Genomic DNA, 17,370 nt, shown 5'->3' with positions numbered 1-17,370 from the left:
TAGCAGTATGTGTGCAATGACCAGCACAAAAGTAATGTAAACAAAACCATGTGCATCAACGGAAGGAACTTGGAAGGCAACACAGTATTGAACAGATACCTGGAAATGTAAACTAATAACACATTAAGCGAGAAAAGTGAACAGCATAACATTCAAGCCCAGGTACAAATTTATTCCAAAGATAGATTATTTCGTTTTGGAGGCTATAGCTCTGTCCCTTTTGTTAAAGCTGGAATACAATACAAAAAATACATAACAAAAGAAACAAATTCTGTTACATAATGCATGATTATAAAAATTAAGGAACAAGGTCGAATACCAGTACTGGCATTTTTGCAATAAAATGATATCACACTGGAAATACACTGAATTGTCAAAAATATAGGGACGCCTGCCTTTACACGCACATGACATGAACTTTAATGGCATCCCAGTCTTAGTCCGTAGGGTTCAATATTGAGTTGGCCCACCCTTTGCAGCTTTAAAAGCTTCAACTCTTCTGGGAAGGCTGTCCACAAGCTTTAGGAGTGTGTCTATGGGAATGCTTGACCATTCTTCCAGAAGAAGAATGGTCAGACTGCCTGGCTCGCAGTCTCTGCTCTTATTCATCCCAAAGGTGTTCTATAGGGCTCTGTGCAGGCCAGTCAAGTTCCTCCACCCCAAACTCGCTCATCCATGTCTTTATGGACCTTGCTTTGTGCACTGGTGCGCAGTCATGTTGGAACAGGAAGGGGCCATTCCCAAACTGTTCCCACAAAGTTAGGAGCATGAAATTGTCCAAAATGTCTTGGTATGCTGACAATAAGAGTTCCCTTCACTGGAACTAAGGGGCCAAGCCCAACTCCTGAAAAACAACCCCACACAAACCCCCCCCCCCCCCCCACCAAATGATTGGGACCAGTGCACAAAGCAAGTCCCATAAAGACATGGGTGAGCAAGTTTGGGGTGGAGGAACTTGACTGAATCCTGACCTGGGATGAATTAGAGCGGGGACCCTGAGCCAAGGCTACTCCTTCAACATCAGTGCCTGACCTCACAGATGTGCTTCTGGAAGAATGGTCAAACATACCCATAGACACACTCCTAAACCTTGTGGACAGCCTTCCCAGAAGAGTTGAATATGATATAGCTGCAAAGGGTGGACCAACTCAATATTGAACCCTGCGGACTAAGACTGGGATGCCATTAAAGTTCATGTGTGTGTAAAGGCAGGCGTCCCAATATTTCTGACAATATAGTGCATCATTGATAATAAAAATGGAAATCATGATGGTAATAATCTTACCCAGCATAATGTTCATAACAATGAAATTGATCACAAAAATAACAAAAAAGTTGGTAATGAAGGTAAAACACAACAATCATAATAGTAACAAAAATATTGGACAAATAAAAACAGAAGTCATAATCCTTCCCAGCTCCATCCAAAGCTAAAACTGAAATTTTGGATGGAGTTTTACAAGGACATTGAATGGGCACATTCATCATGATCTGATGGTGATAGTGGACCGTACACAGTGCTGGAACCCTTCACCATGAGGTGACCTCAGAAAAAAATGACAAACAGATTCAGTATAACAATCAGTCTGGTAATGAGGAAGCGAGTCCCGGGCCCAGAATTCGGAAGTCCTGCTGGATCTGAGGAGATATAATAATACCTGAGATCAATATGACACCTTTTTATTTAGTTGAAAAAATAAATAAAAATACAATTTTAAATATATACTGTATTATTATACATACATACACACATATATATATATATATATATATATATATATATATATATATATATATATATATATATATATATATATATATATATATATATATATATATATATATATATATATATTGTGTGCGCGAGACAGGGCATCCGCATTTCCCTGTAGGCGGCCTGCCCTGTGTTCCACTGAGAACTTGAAGTTCTGAAGGGACAGGAACCATCTGGTGACCTGAGCATTTCTCTCCTTGGCCTGGCTCATCCATTGGAGAGGGGAATGGTCGGTCACCAGACGAAATTTCCTCCCCAGCAGATAATAGCGAAGAGACTCGAGTGCCCATTTGATAGCCAGGCACTCTCTCTCCACTATACTGTATCGGGTCTCTGCTGGGGTGAGCTTCCGGCTGAGGTACACGACAGGATGCTCCTCCCCATTGACCTCCTGTGATAGTACAGCCCCTAGACCTACTTCCGAGGCATCGGTCTGTACTATAAATCCCTTGTTGAAGTCTGGGGTGACCAAGACTGGGGACCCACATAGTGCCAACTTCAAAGCGGAAAAGGCCTCTTCCGCCTTATCATTCCAGTGAACCATGACGGACTTTCATCCTTTTAGTAGCCCTGTCAGTGGAGCAGCTAAGGTGGCAAAATGGGGAATGAACCTCATATAATATCCCAGCATTCCCAGGAATGATCTGACCTGCTTAGTGGTGACTGGTCGGGGCCAACTACGTATGGCTTCTATTTTGTTTATTTGGGGTTTGATGACTCCTCGCCCAACCACATACCCCAGGTATTTAGTCTCTTCTAATCCTATTGAACACTTTTTTGGATTAGCGGTCAGCCCGGCCTTCCTAAGGGCATCCACTACCGCCTGCACTTTGTGCAGATGACTTTCCCAATCCCGGCTGTGGATGACGACATCGTCCAGGTAAGCCGAGGCGTACTGACGATGAGGTCGCAACACTATGTCCATTAGTCTTTGGAAGGTGGCAGGGGCGCCATGCAGGCCAAAGGGTAACACCTTATAATGATATAGGCCCTGAGGAGTAACAAAAGCCGTTTTTTCCTTGGCAGACTCCGTTAAGGGTACTTGCCAGTACCCTTTGGTGAGGTCTAGCACTGAAAAATATCGGGCTTGGCCTAATTTCTCAATCAGCTCGTCTACCCGGGGCATAGGGTACGCGTCAAACTTGGAGACCTCGTTTAGCTTACGAAAATCGTTGCAGAACCGCAACGTCCCGTCTGGTTTGGGTACTAAGACTATAGGACTGGCCCATTCACTTTTAGACTCTTCAATAACATTGAGTTTTAACATGAGTTGTACTTCTTCCTTAATAGCATGTCGCCGAGCCTCGGGTACCCGATATGGCTTTACCCGGACCTTGACCCGGGGCTCAGTGACGATATCATGTAGGATTAGAGACGTACGTCCAGGGAGGTCAGAGAACACATCTGTGTTCCGACTAATGAACTCCCTGACTTCCTGGACCTGTTTGGAGGACAGGCTATCTGCAGCTTTTACCGAGGTTATTGCTTCACAGGCTTCAAGAGGAGGGGCTGGACCCTTTTCACCTAGAAACCCTGGCTGGGGGCTGTCGTTCTCGGACAAGTCCCTATCTTTCCACGGCTTTAGTAAATTTACGTGGTACACCTGCTCCGGCTTCCGCCGCCCTGGCTGGTGTACTTTGTAATTTACTTCTCCTATCTTTTCGAGCACCTCATAGGGACCTTGCCACCTAGCTAGGAACTTGCTATCTACTGTTGGTACTAGTACCACTACCCGATCACCCGGGTTAAAGTTCCGGACCCTAGCCTGTCGATTGTAGATCCTACTCTGGGCTTGTTGGGCTGCCTCCATGTGTTCCCGGACCAAGGGCATGACCTTTTCCATCCGTTCCTGCATCTGGGTGACATAGTCAACAACACTTTTGTAGGGGGTGGGTTGTTGTTCCCAGGCCTCTTTGGCTATATCCAACAACCCGCGAGGATGCCTACCATATAACAGTTGGAAGGGCGAGAACCCCGTGGAAGCCTGAGGTACTTCTCGCACTGCAAACATCAGATAGGGTAGAAGCAGGTCCCAGTCCTTACTATCCCTGGAAACTACTCTTTTTAACATGTTTTTTAATGTTTGGTTAAATCTCTCGACCAGGCCATCCGTCTGGGGATGGTAGACGGATGTAAGTAATTGTTTTATGTGGAGCAGCTTACAGAGTTCTCTCATAACCTTGGACATAAACGGTGTCCCTTGGTCAGTCAGGAGCTCTTTAGGCAGTCCCACCCGGGAAAACATTTCCATTAACTCCTTAGCTATAAGTTTGGCGGATGTATGTCGCAGGGGTATCGCCTCCGGGTAGCGAGTGGCGTAGTCAAGGATGACTAGAATATGTTGGTGACCCCTGGCAGATTTTGGAAAAGGGCCGATTAGATCCATAGCGATTCGTTCAAATGGGACCTCAATTATCGGGAGAGTTATCAGGGGACTACGGAAATGGGGCTGGGGGCTAGTTATCTGACAGACCGGACATGACTTACAATACTCTTCCACTTCTCTGAACACACCGGGCCAATAAAACCTCTGTAGTATGTGGTCCTGTGTTTTCTGCCACCCCAAGTGTCCCCCAAGAACATGTTGGTGGGCAAGCTCCATAACAAGCTTGCGGTACGCTGTGGGCACCACCAACTGTTCAACCAGTTCACCCCGGATTTGATTCACTCGATATAACATTTCCTGTTGAACAATAAAACGTGGAAACATCAATTCAGCCCCAGGGTTTTTTGGTTTACCATTAATGATTACAACATTTTCCCAGGCCCTGCTTAGGGACATATCCCGGTGTTGTGCGGTCCCAAAATTTTCCCCGGAGACATTAAGGTCTGCCAACTCAGGGCCGGATGGCAAGTCCTCCACGTCTCCCACCATTACATTTAGTGGGGTGGTGTCCCCCTCTATCACAGAAGCTGTGGTCACCCCTACCGAGGGCCCTTCGGACTCAGGCTCCCAGGGCTCTGGCCTCACACTGGAACCAGGCCATTCTGCTAGGGTTGTCCCTGTCTCAGGCTTGTCAGACCCTTTAACCGTAGGCCACAGTGCCGGAAAACCTGGAAAGTCCCTTCCGATTATTAGTTCATGTGGCAACTTGGTAGCGACAACAGCCACCTCATGGGTCCATTTGCCGGCCGCTGTAGACAAAGTTACCAGCGCTGTGGGATAGTCCTTTAAGTCTCCATGAATACATACGACCCCGACTCTGCGGCCGGTATATTCAGCAGGCCGTATTAACGCCGTTCTCACCAGGGACACCAGACTTCCTGAGTCCAGCAGAGCCACCGCCAAAGTGTCTCCCACTTCCACCCGACACAGATGGTTACTGTCTATCACCTCACCAGTGCCTGTGGCGCATAGCTTTCGTGCATACAACGAGTGGCGGTGTCCATAGTTAGTCTCCATAGGCTCGTCCTGTTGGGGACACTCAGCCCTCACGTGACCTGGCTCCTGACACCGCCAGCAGACTATTGGGGCCGGGCGTACAGGGAGTACGTCTTGAGTGTGTCTCATTGCCACCAAGCGTTGGGTCTGTGGCGGAGATTTCCGGGGTTTGACTGGCCCCCTCCCCCCTGTACATCCCTGCAAGTTCTTGGTGGCCTCATAGCGCTCCACCAGGTCAACCATATCCAGAGCATTGTCAGGAGAAGCCTGGCCGATCCAGTGCTGGAGGGGATAAGGCAAGGCCCTCCAAAACATGTCAGCCAATAAGCGGTCCAGCATATCAGTGGGCTTTAACAGATCAGGCTGCAGCCATTTTTGCAGTCTGTGCAGTAAATCGTAATATTGTGGCCTGGCCGGTTCGGCCGCTTTGTAGCCCCACTGATGCACTCGCTGAGCGCGGACTAAGACATTTACGCCCAGTCTCGCCAGGATCTCACCTTTTACGGTCGGGTAGTCGGCAGCTTGGTCATCTGTCAAATCGAAAAACACCTGCTGGGGTCCGGATGCCAGGAACGGAGCGACCACCTCAGCCCACTGGTCACGGGGTAGCTTCTCCCGGACCGCCACTTTTTCAAATATGGCGAGGTACGTCTCGACGTCATCCGTGGGAGCCATCTTAAGTATCGCTGCACGGACCGCTTTCCGGGCATCATGCACTCCCCGAGACACTCCAGACTTTTCCAACGCCAACACATGTTGCAGCAGCCGTTGATTAGTCTCCTGCTGTGCACGCATAGCCTCCTCATGTCTTTTCTGCTGTTGCAGGTTAGTCTCCCGCTGTAGCTCTATGGCCTGCTGTTGTCCTAAACTGGCCTGGGTAAGCTGCCTTATCAATTCCTCCATCTTTTCCTGTGGCTGCAGCTTAGCAGGCTTAATATAGGACATGTACAGTCACATTCAGCAGAACAAAAATATTTTGGCGTTTTACGCCAGCCTCACTGCGCATGCCCGCATCCGAGCACCAAATGTGGGGATTTGCTCTGGTAGGTAGGATTTGCGGGTGCAGTATAGAGGCAAAACAGATGGTTCTTCAAAGTAAATCAGGAGTGTTTTATTTACACTTCAGGAACACAAAAGTAACAGTCTTTCTTGGTGTTAACTCACACCCAACAAAAAGGAAAACTGACAGTCTTAAAGGCAGGTTTAAGCACAGCAACAAGTCCATTCACCTGTGTCTCTTTGGTGCTGTTCACACACAGCAATGGGTCAGTTCATCTGCTTGTAAGCTTTCCAGCCTCAACACTCACTTCCACAGCCTTTTAGTACTGGAGAAAAATCTCAATCACCTGTTAGGCTGTCTGCCTTATAAACCCCAGGCAAGACCTGGCCTGGAGCGTGGGGAGCAGCCACCCACCCATACCTTAACTGCTCCCAATAAGAGCCGGCCCGGATTCGGCTTTGCAGCCACACTAAAATAGAAAAATGTCAAACAGCACTAGCTGCTGCTGACACAGAATTACCGGCTCTTATCTCACCGAGGCCAGGAACCTCGGTGACACGTATCTTCCGTCGACCACGGATCCACGTGCCCTGCCACAATATATATATGTGTATATATATATATATATATATATATATATATATACACACACACATACACATTAACAGTGTATAAACAGTATATATTTCAAACTAATAATAAGATAATAATACATTAATTTCCGATTCCCTTCATGTTTATATTCACGTTCAATAATATGATGGTGTTTTTATGGTCATACACTACTATAAAAATAAATTTATTTAGCACTGACATACTGTACAGAGAACTATGAGCCAGTGACATCAGTCTCTGCACCAGAGGAGCTTACACTCTAATGTCCCCCCACAGTCACACACTATTATTATTATACATTTATATAGCTCTGACATATACCGCAGTGCTGTACAGAGAACAATGAGCCAGTGACATCAGTCTCTGCACCAGAGGAGCTTACACTCTAATGTCCCACCACAAACACACTATTATTATTATACATTTATATAGTTCCTAATAAGTTAAGTAACTTTAAGCGTATTTCTGCTGTTTACCGACCATAGGCTGTTCATTTGTTAGGCATTGTTATATGTGCCAGTCTTGTATTATGTTCCTAATATTGTAATAGTTTTGTATGTACAGCATGTTTTGTATAGTAAAAGCACATTTATATACTGCAGAGGTCTGAGCTTCCTTGATTATACCGCAAAGTAATCTTGCTAGATAGAGGCAAGCAAAACACAGGTTTCCTCCCACTGTCCAATATGCCTCCCTATTGGACCAGTGTTAAACACTTCAGACAAACTGAGCTGCACCATGAGATGAGCTCTCTAACTGATCCTGCTCTCTAGTAGGGAGAGAGCAAAAAAAAAATGTACCTAGCAATCTCTCTGGTAAGCAGAAAGACCAAAAAAACTGTACTCTCTCTTCTAGCACCTACCTAGGAGGGTTCTACAGTTGGATTGGATGGCCCTTTGAGGTTGGCTTGGGTGTGCATCAGAGGTGTCCTTTGAGTCCTCTGCTATACGCATTTACAATCGATCCCTTCAGCTGGAGGTTAGGGAGTGGGCAGTTGTGTGGAGTGCTTTTGGGAATTCCTGGTGAGGGTCGTGGCCTATGCTGATGACATATCTGTTTTCATCTCTGGGATGGAGGAGACAATAGAGGTAGTCTCGGTGATGAAGCAGTATGCTGAGGTATCTGGCTCAAAGATCATTCAGGATAGGAGTGGGGTTTTCTGGATGGGAGAGGAAAGCGAAGGCTTTGAACTTCCGGTCACCTTCCCAGAGCAGGAAATTAAAGCTTTAGGCATCAAATTTGGTCCCGGCTATTACAGCCTTGCAAATTGAGTAAGCAGGCTACAATATACCGATGCCAAGGTTGCCAGCTGGAAGTATTGGAAACTCTCTTACAGGGAAAGTATTGACCTGATTAATACTTACCTAATCCTGTTTTTTCTGTATGTCAGCTTTGTCTGTGTTTTGCCAGTTTCTCTCTATGCGAGAATCTACAGCTTTTTCTCACATGATTGGATGGTCTGAACAACGACCCACCTCTCAGCACATACAGTAACCCTACATAAGGTATCTCAATGGATATACAGTTTAAATTCTCTTACCAGAAGTGCACACTGGGCTGCTTCTCTTCTCACCTGAAAATACAAACATGAAATTGAAATTCATTCAAATAGAACAATGAAAAATGCCTGCCACCTTCCACATAACTGAACCCAAGCACCGCGCTTTGCAAACCCTCCAAAAAGTAAAACTGTGTCAACTTTGAGCCCTGCCCCCAGTTTACTGAAATCCCACCCTCAGACAAAACAATTAGCCTTGTATGAAAGCAAGAAAAAACTAGCGCAAATTCCTATAAACCCAAATCCAGCTGGGATAGGCTAATTTAACTATTTAGATGGACAAATAGGAAAAATCCAAAATCATGATTTAAAGTGCCAGTGCAAGATTGTGGTTACCTCTTCTATAATTAGTATGGGGAATATAATATGTACTGAATAAAAATCTACCAGCTAGTTGACCCAGCCTGGTAAAGTGCAGACATGAAATTGAGCCTGCAAGCTGGAAAATGTGTACTAAAGTGCAAAAATATATATGTATAAACTTATATCATATGTAGCTGATGCCCACTGATGTGTAGTATGCAAATGAAATATATTATGATATAAAAATGAAAAGAGTGAAAAAATATATACCGCACACTCGAAATAATGTGCAAAATAGCAAAAAGTGAATGAGCATGAATGGTGTAATTTACAAACTGTCCACAAGATGGCCGTATGATAATGAAATAAAGAAGACCAATAATATGGTAACTAAGGTGCAAAAAGCTATGACAAATGTTACATAAAAATTAATTAATGTGCATAACCATGTGTAAAGTGCTAGTGCTGATGTGACCTTAATGAAAAATGTCTCCTGAATTCATAATGAATAAACGATTTTGCCAGACATCAATCCAAATTTACAATGCCTGAGATAAAATTGCATGAGCTGTTATCAAATATATAAAGTCCAACAATCAGTCCATATAATGCTTGTTAATTCTCCCAAGTGATGAGTTGTGCAAACGTACAATTACAGTGCCGATACAAATAATAAAGTGCTTTTGGTGTCCACAAGTGGAAATCCCACCATCCGTGCAGAGCTTTCTCCCTAAATGGACTCACCAGAACTCTAGCTGGTAGAACCAGCACTCTCACTTTTAACGGACCACATTCTTGATTGTATATTCAACACTCCTACTTCCTCCACTCGATTATACCATCCACAGGGAATAATGCCCCCAAAGATGGGGAGATTATATTAAAGAGGAAGACGTCATTGTGACGAAACGAGTAGGGCGGGGCTTAGGACGCTGAGAGGAAACACTGCAGACAGCAAAGGCAAGCTTACATGTGGGTTGGAGACGTCCGGGAGGTTTGCTGCACTGTTTTAGACGCCGGAAATCCTAGTGTCGGGTAGACACAATGTTATGTGAGTGTAACCAGTTATTTCAATAAACTTACTTTGGTTTTGACGGAGTAACGCTATGTTGGTTTTGTCTCTCTCCTCCTCTTTAATATAATCTCCCTATCTTTGGGGGCATTATTCCCTGTGGATGGTATAATCGAGTGGAGGAAGTAGGAGTGTTGAATATACAATCAAGATTGTGGTCTGTTAAAAGCAAGAGTACTGGTTCTACCAGCTTGAGTTCTGGTGAGTCCATTTAAGGAGGAAGCTCTGCAGGGAGAAAGCTCTGCACGGATGGTGGGATTTCCACGTGTGGACACCAAAAGCATTTTATTATTTGTATTGGCACTGTAATTGCACGTTTGCACAACTCATCACTTGGGAGAATTAACAAGCATTATATGGACTGATTGTTGGACTTTATATATTTGATAACAGCTCATGCAATTTTAATTTAGGCATTGTATTGGATTGATGTCTGGCAAAATCGTTTATTTATTATGAATTCAGGAGACATTTTTCATTAAGGTCACATCAGCACTAGCACTTTAACCATGGTTATGCACATTAATTAATTTTTATATAAATATTTTCATAGCTTTTTGCACCTTAGTTTCCATATTATTGGTCTTCTTTATTCCGTTATCATACTGCCATCTTGTGGACAGTTTGTAAATTACATCATTCATACTCATTCACCTTTTGCTATTTTGCATATTATTTAGAGTGTGCGGTATATATTTTTTCACTCTTTTCATTTTTATATCATAGTATATTTAATTTGCATACTACACGTCAGTGGAAGTGAGCTACGTTTGATATACGTTTATACGTATATATTTTTGCACTTTAGCACACATTTTCCAGCTTGCAGGCTCAATTTCATGTTTGCACTTTACCAGGCTGGGTCAACTAGCTGGTAGATTTTTATTCAGTACATATTATATTCCCCATACTAATTATAGAAGAGGTAACCACAATCTTGCACTGGCACTTTAAATCATGATTTTTGATTTTTCCTATTTGTCCATCTAAAGAGTTTAATTAGCCTATCCCAGCTGGATTTGGGTTTATAGGAATTTGCACTAGTTTTTTTCTTGCTTTCATATATATGTAGTATATCTACAGTTAACCAGCAGCATTTTCCTTTGACCCTTATTATATAATTTAGATTGTCCTATCTCCGATACAAAGGTGACATCCAGGGCGCTTGATTATATATTTTCTAATTAGCCTTGTATGTTTGCAGGTTCCTGCCCATGTTTAAAAAGTGTCACCCCTGCTGACCCAAACTCCACCCTGATATATGCAAAAATATGCCCATATTGTAAAAATGGTAGCCCAATCCCCCAAATTTACAGAATACTACAACCATGTCATAACGTGTTGAAATTTTACAAATTTCTAATTGAAGTACATCTAAAACCAAAAAAAAATTTGATTAAAAGGAAAATGGTATGCTCCGCTGACAGGATTTTTTTTTTTTTTTTTTTTTGTAACTGTCCCATTGTGAATTTATATCAACTGCTGTGCTGGAGAGACATAAAAAGAAGGGAGACAAAATCTCCCTAAAGTAATGAGAAATCCAGCATTTTACAGGTGTCCCCATTGGAAGATTCCCACTCTTTTCCTGTACTGGTGTTCAGGGCTGGGCCAAGGGGTTGGCTTAAAGTAGAACTACAAAACTTTTTTTCATTTCAGATAGAGAGATGAAGGGTTATATCGCTTGTAAGATTTTTTGCGAGACTGGGACGATCCCTTCTTGTTCCTCATCGTTCCCGGAGTCGATAGGGAGAGCTTGCGGCGTTTGGCGCCCGCTGTGGAGGCTGTAGTCGGAGGATGTCCCGGGTGGCCGAGCGGAGCTGAAGGACTAAGCGGCCATCTTCAGCGCCGGAAGCCACGCCCTCCGCCTGTAAGATTTTTGTTTGTCATCTGTGTCCCATTGCGGAGATTTCCTTTCACTTCCTGTCCCATAGCCAAACAGGAAGTGAGAGGTAATCACTGCAAATGAAGGGAATTCCTTTGGGACCCCCAGGTTACAAGAACTGGTGTCCCCATTGGAAGATTTCCCCACTATTACTTTTCTGGGGAAAACCCAAAATTTGGGCTTTTCTTTTACTTTCCTTATCAATGATGAAGGTAAACAGGACAAATAGAGAGGGTGAACCTCCTTTAAGTGAAGCTCCACCCAAAAGGGGAAACTTCGCTTGTTTGCTCTCCCAGGTACCCAAACCCCACCTTCGGGAGACCTGGCTGCGGCAAGATGCGACAAGGGCCCCCAGAAAGTTCAGTGGTTGTTAAGGAGTCGGGCCCCCAGATAAAAGCCCCCCCCCCATGAGTATGGGGCACATAGTAAAAAAAAAAGTGTAGTATAAAAAAAAAACAGGAGGCAGTTTTTGACAAGTCCTTCATTTAAAAAGCAAAAGAGTAAAAAAATGTTCCCCAGTGTAGATCCAGTGCCAATCACAATGCCTGCCCCACTGTCGACCCGAAAAAAAAAAAGCTCCACTCCCTACAAAGTCTCCCACTGAATGACAGCTCCGCCTAAATAAACTAAGAGGCGGGGGCCATTCGGGGACATCATTGGGTGTCTCCGCCCCTTGTGACATCACCAGCTAAGTATGCCCCCTGGCGGTGATGTCGCAAAGGGGCGGGACCACCCAGTGATGTCATGGGGTGGCCCTGCCCTTTAGTTTATTTAGTGGCAGGAGACAGCGGAGCTGTAGGACGGGGGAGTGGAGATTTTTTTTAGATCAGCGGTGACAGCAGGCTTTGTGAAAAACTATGGATCTACATCTGAGTTATTTGTAGGCTCGACGCGTTTCATGGACCTCCATCCATTCATCAGGAGCTTCAATATAAGTTATATGTCTAAAAATAAGAATGTGGGTTATAATAATATTATTTTAAAATAGTAGACTATAATGGGGGATATGATGGAATAAACACTACCTTAGGCAGTGTCATGTATCCAAGGGCAATCCAGTGTTGGAAAAAGAGATCAAAGCTGATCCAGGGAACGCCTGAACCGGGGCTGAGGCATGGATAACATCCAGCACACAGGGGCAGCAGAGAGGAGAGGACCACAGACAGAGTGGAATATAAATTTTGAAACTCCAAGGGCAACACTCCAGGAAGTAATAGTGGAGGCACGCTGGGACCAAACAAGGTCTGAATGGTCGGAGGTCCATGAAACGCGTCGAGCCTACAAATAACTCAGATGTTTTATTGAATTGTGATATATTTAGGGACTGTGAGCACACAGAGATTATGATGTCTTATTGTATTTATTATATCCTTGAGAGATCCATGTTTGATCCTAAAAATACTGTATTTATTTTTGATGAAATATGTACTGTTTAGTCTACTGAATGCTATATCTCTGTATGTGTCTATGTAACATTGTTCTCATATGCATTTGTATTTATTTAATAAACTTTTATGTCTGGTTGACCTCATTTAAAGTCCCTCATTTTGGTCTCTGTTCTTGCTCTAGGATTTCCTGCTAGAGGGCTGCGCTGACTTTGGACTTGATAAAACACAGTGGACCAACACCAGCGGATGACAAGGCTCCCCAAATCATCACTGACTGGGGAGATTTCACACTGGATCTCATGCAACTTGGATTCTGTGCCTCTCCGCTCTTCCTCCAGACTCTGAGATCTTGATTTACAAATGAAATGCAAAATTTACCACAGTCAGTGATGATTTGGGGAGCCATGTCATCTGCTGGTGTTGGCCCACTGTGTTTTATCAAGTCCAAAGTCTGGGTAACCCTCTAGTAGGAAATTCTAGAGCACTTCATGCTTCCCTCTGCTGACCAGCTTTATGGAAATGCTGATTTCATTTTCCAGCAGGACTTGGCACCGCCCACACTGCCAAAACTACCAATACCTGGTCACATGATCATGGTATCACTGTGCTTGATTGGCCAGCAAACTCGCCTGACCTAAACCCCACAGAGAATCTGTGGGGTATTGTTAGGAGGAAGATGAGAGACATCAGACCCAACAATGCAGATGAGCTGAAGGCCACTATCAAAGCAACCTAGGCTTCCATAACACGTCAGCAGTGCCACAGGCTGATCGCCTCCATGCCACGCCACATTGATGCAGTAATTCATGCAAAAGGAGCCCCGGCCAAGTATTGAGAACATACTATACTGTACATGGACAGACTTTTTACTAAGCCAACATTTCTGTACTAAAAATAAATTTTTTAATGGTAATATGTAATATTCAAATTTTCTGAGATCCAAAATTTGGGGTTTTCACTAGCTGTAAGCCATAATCATCAAAATTAAAGAAAGAAATACTTGACATATATCACTCTGTGTGTAACGCAACTACAGTATCCCACAAAAGTGAGTACACCCCTCATATTTTTGTAAATATTTTATTCTATCTTTTCATGTGACAACACTGAAGAAATTACACTTTGCTACAATGTAAAGTAGTGAGTGTACAGCTTGTATAACAGTGTAAATTTACTATCCCCTCAAATAACTCAACACACAGCCATTAATCTCTAAACCGCTGGCAACAAAAGTGAGTACACCCCTAAGTGAAAATGTCCAAATTGGGCCCAATTAGCCATTTTCCCTCCCCGGTGTCATGTGACCTGTTAGTGTTACAAGGTCTCAGGTGTGAATGGGGAGCAGGTGTGTTAAATTTGGTGTTATCGCTCTCACTCTCTCATACTGGTCACTGGAAGTTCAACATGGCACCTCATGGCAAAAAACTCTCTTATGATCTGAAACAAAGAATTGTTGCTCTACATAAAGATGGTCTAGGCTATAAGAAGATTGCCAAGACCCTGAAACTGAGCTGCAGCATGGTAGCCAAGACCATACAGCAGTTTACCAGGACAGGTTCCACTCAGAACAGTCCTCGCCATGGTCGACCAAAGAGGTTGAGTGCACGTGCTCAGCGCTCACCTCACAAAAGTGTGAGGGGTGTACTCACTTTTGTGAGATACTGTATATAAAATATGAGTTTCACTTTTTGAATTGAATTCTTGAAATAAATTAACTTTTTTTTATAATATTCTAATTTTATGAGATGCACCTGTATATGTAAGTGATATAACTAAAGGTTTGATGGGCAAGGTATGTCTTTTCACTGATGATACAAAGGTGTGTAATAGGGTTGATACCCCTGGAGGTGTCTGTAACATGGAACAGGATTTGGCATAGCTAAAAGATTGGTTAAAGCAGTGGAGACTGCAGTCCAATGTTTCTAAATGTAAAATAATGCACTCCACGAAAAAGAATCCCCTGAGGGAGTACAACATTGGGGTTACATTGTTAACCAGCACTACAGAAGAAACAGATTTGGGAGTGCATATTTCAGATGATTGCTAAATGAGCAAACAGTGTGGCCAGGCGGTGGGAAAAGCGAATAGAATTGTAAGATGTATCACTAGAGGGGTCACCAGCAGGAGGAAGGAGGTCCTGATTCCTCTATATAGATCTTTATATCACTAGAGGGGTCACCAGCAGGAGAATGGAGGTCCTGATTCCTCTATATAGATCTTTATATCACTCAAGGGTTCACCAGCAGGAGGACGAAGGTCCTGATTCCTCTATAAAGATCTTTAGATTAATAGAGGGATCACCAGCAGGAGAAAGGAGGTCCTAATTCCTCTAAATAGATCTTTATATCCCTAGAGGGGTCAACAGCAGGAGGAAGGAGGTCCTGATTCCCCTAAATAGATCTTTATATCACTAGAGGGATCACCAGCAGGAGGACCAAGGTCTTGATTCCTCTATATAGATCTTTAGTTATCACTAGGGATCACCAACAGAAGGAAGAAGGTCTCAATTTAACTATATAGATCTTTATATTACTAGAGGGGTCACCAGCAGGAGAAAGGAGGCTCTGATTCCTCTATATATATCTTTAAATCACTAGAGGGGTCACCAGGGGGGGGGGGGGGGTGGAGGTCCTGATTGCTCTATAAAGATCTTAAGTTATCACTAGAGGGATCACCAGCAGAAGGAAGGAGGTCCTGATTCCTCTATAAAGATCTTTACTGAGACCTCATTTAGAATACTGTATCTAGTTCTTGAGACCTCACCTACAAAAAGAAATCGATAAGATAGAACGACTCCAGAGACCGGTAACAAAAATGGTGAAAGGTTCGAGGAATAAAACATTTCATGAGCAACTTCAGGAACTTAATATGTACAGCCTGGAGGAAAGAAGGAAAAGGGGAGACATGACCGAAACTTTTAAATACATTAAGGGGTTGAATAAGGTTCATGTTTTTTCAATATGAAACCAAAATCAAGAACATGGAGACATGACCTCAAACTAACTGGAGGAAATTTCAAAACGAATTTTAGGAAGTATTTTACTGAAAGGGTAGACGATGCTTGGAATAAACTGTCAGCAGAGGAAGTGAAACAGTCAACAGTAAATGGCTTCAAACATGCTTGGGACAAAAATAGACCTATAGTCAAACAAAGTTAACGAAAAAAAAAAGACTTGAGGAATATGAAATGTTGGGTTTACATATTATTTAAAGTGATTGCAAAGTCTTGTTTTTTTTTCTATTAAAATAACAAACATGTTATACTTACCTCCTCTATGCAGCTGGTTTTGTACAGGGCAGCCCAGTTCCTCCTCTTCTCGGGTCCCTGGCTGGAGCTCCTAGCCCCTCCCTCCTGTTGAGTGCCCCCATAGCAAGCAGCTTGCTATGGGGGCACCGAGCCGAGCTGCAGCTCAGTGTATCCGTTCAGACATGTTGCTGACATTCAGACCCGCCCCCTTTCTCTCCTGATTGTCTAACTGGAGTTTGACTGACAGCAGTGGGAGTGCATGGCGCCGCTGCTGTGTCTCAGCCATTCAGGAGAGAGAGAGAGTCCCGCACGGCTGAGGCACTCGTGCACATTGCTGGTTAGAGAGGGGGCTCAGGTATGTATTAGTGGTGCTGCACACAGAAGGCTTTTTATCGTAATGCATAGAATGCATTAAGTTAAAAAAAAAAAAACCTTCTGACTTTACAAACCCTTTAAGGTTAGGGGATGTAAGAGTAGAACAAAAACCTTCTGACTTCACAACCCCTTTAACCACTTGCCGACCGCCGCACGACTATCTACGTCGGCGGTCAGCCCCTCACAGGCAAACTAACGTAGGGCTACGTTGCTTGCTTGTGAGGGTCTAGGGAGCGAGCGCGCGCCCCCCGGGGCGCGCTCCCGCTCCCGCGTGGTCACGGACCCCCCCGCGCGTGTGACCAGCGGACCCGATGTCCGCCGGTCACTCGGCGATCGGCGGGGGAGAGGGAGAATGTCAGGCAGCTTGTGTAAACAAACTGCCTGTCATTCTCCTCGCTGCAAAGACACTGATAAAACGGATCTGGTATGTAGATCCGTTGATCAGTGTCTTTACAGCTAGAGCCACAGCCAATCACAGTAGAAACCACGCCCCTAGGGACACACACAGCCCCTCCCTTCCAAATAAAGTTAACCCCTTCACTACCAGTGTATTTTTACAGTAACAGTGCATATATATAGCACTGATTACTGTAGAAATGTCACTGGTAACCCCAAAAGTGTCAAAAATGTCAGTCAAGGGTCCGATCTGTCCGCCGCAATGTCGCAGTACCGCAAAAAAAAATCGCAGATCGCCGCCATTACGCGTTAAAAAAAAAACAACAAAAATGACAAAAATCTTTCCCTTTGTTAGTAAACGCGATAACTTTTGCGCAA

At 44.0% G+C, this 17,370-nt stretch overlaps 1 protein-coding gene across 1 annotated transcript in view; it reads right to left on the bottom strand.

Annotated features, from left to right (window-relative positions):
- Positions 1–1,515: 1,515 nt before the first annotated feature.
- Positions 1,516–17,370, bottom strand: part of LOC309546881 (ecto-ADP-ribosyltransferase 5-like) — a 59,187-nt gene continuing 43,332 nt past the window's right edge. Inside the window, exons 3-4 of the mRNA XM_082246576.1 lie at positions 8,312–8,344; positions 1,516–1,638 (exon numbers count right to left, since the gene is read on the bottom strand). Coding sequence (XP_082102702.1) covers positions 1,547–1,638; positions 8,312–8,344 — 125 coding nt within the window. The 3' untranslated portion in view covers positions 1,516–1,546. The remainder of the gene's footprint in view (positions 1,639–8,311; positions 8,345–17,370) is intronic.

This window comes from Pelophylax lessonae (genome assembly GCF_965119305.1).
Source record: "Pelophylax lessonae genome assembly, chromosome: 2".
NCBI classification, from domain to species: Eukaryota; Metazoa; Chordata; class Amphibia; order Anura; family Ranidae; genus Pelophylax; species Pelophylax lessonae.
The sequence above is the reverse complement of the archived record's forward strand: the minus strand, read 5'-3'. Positions and strand labels throughout refer to the sequence as shown.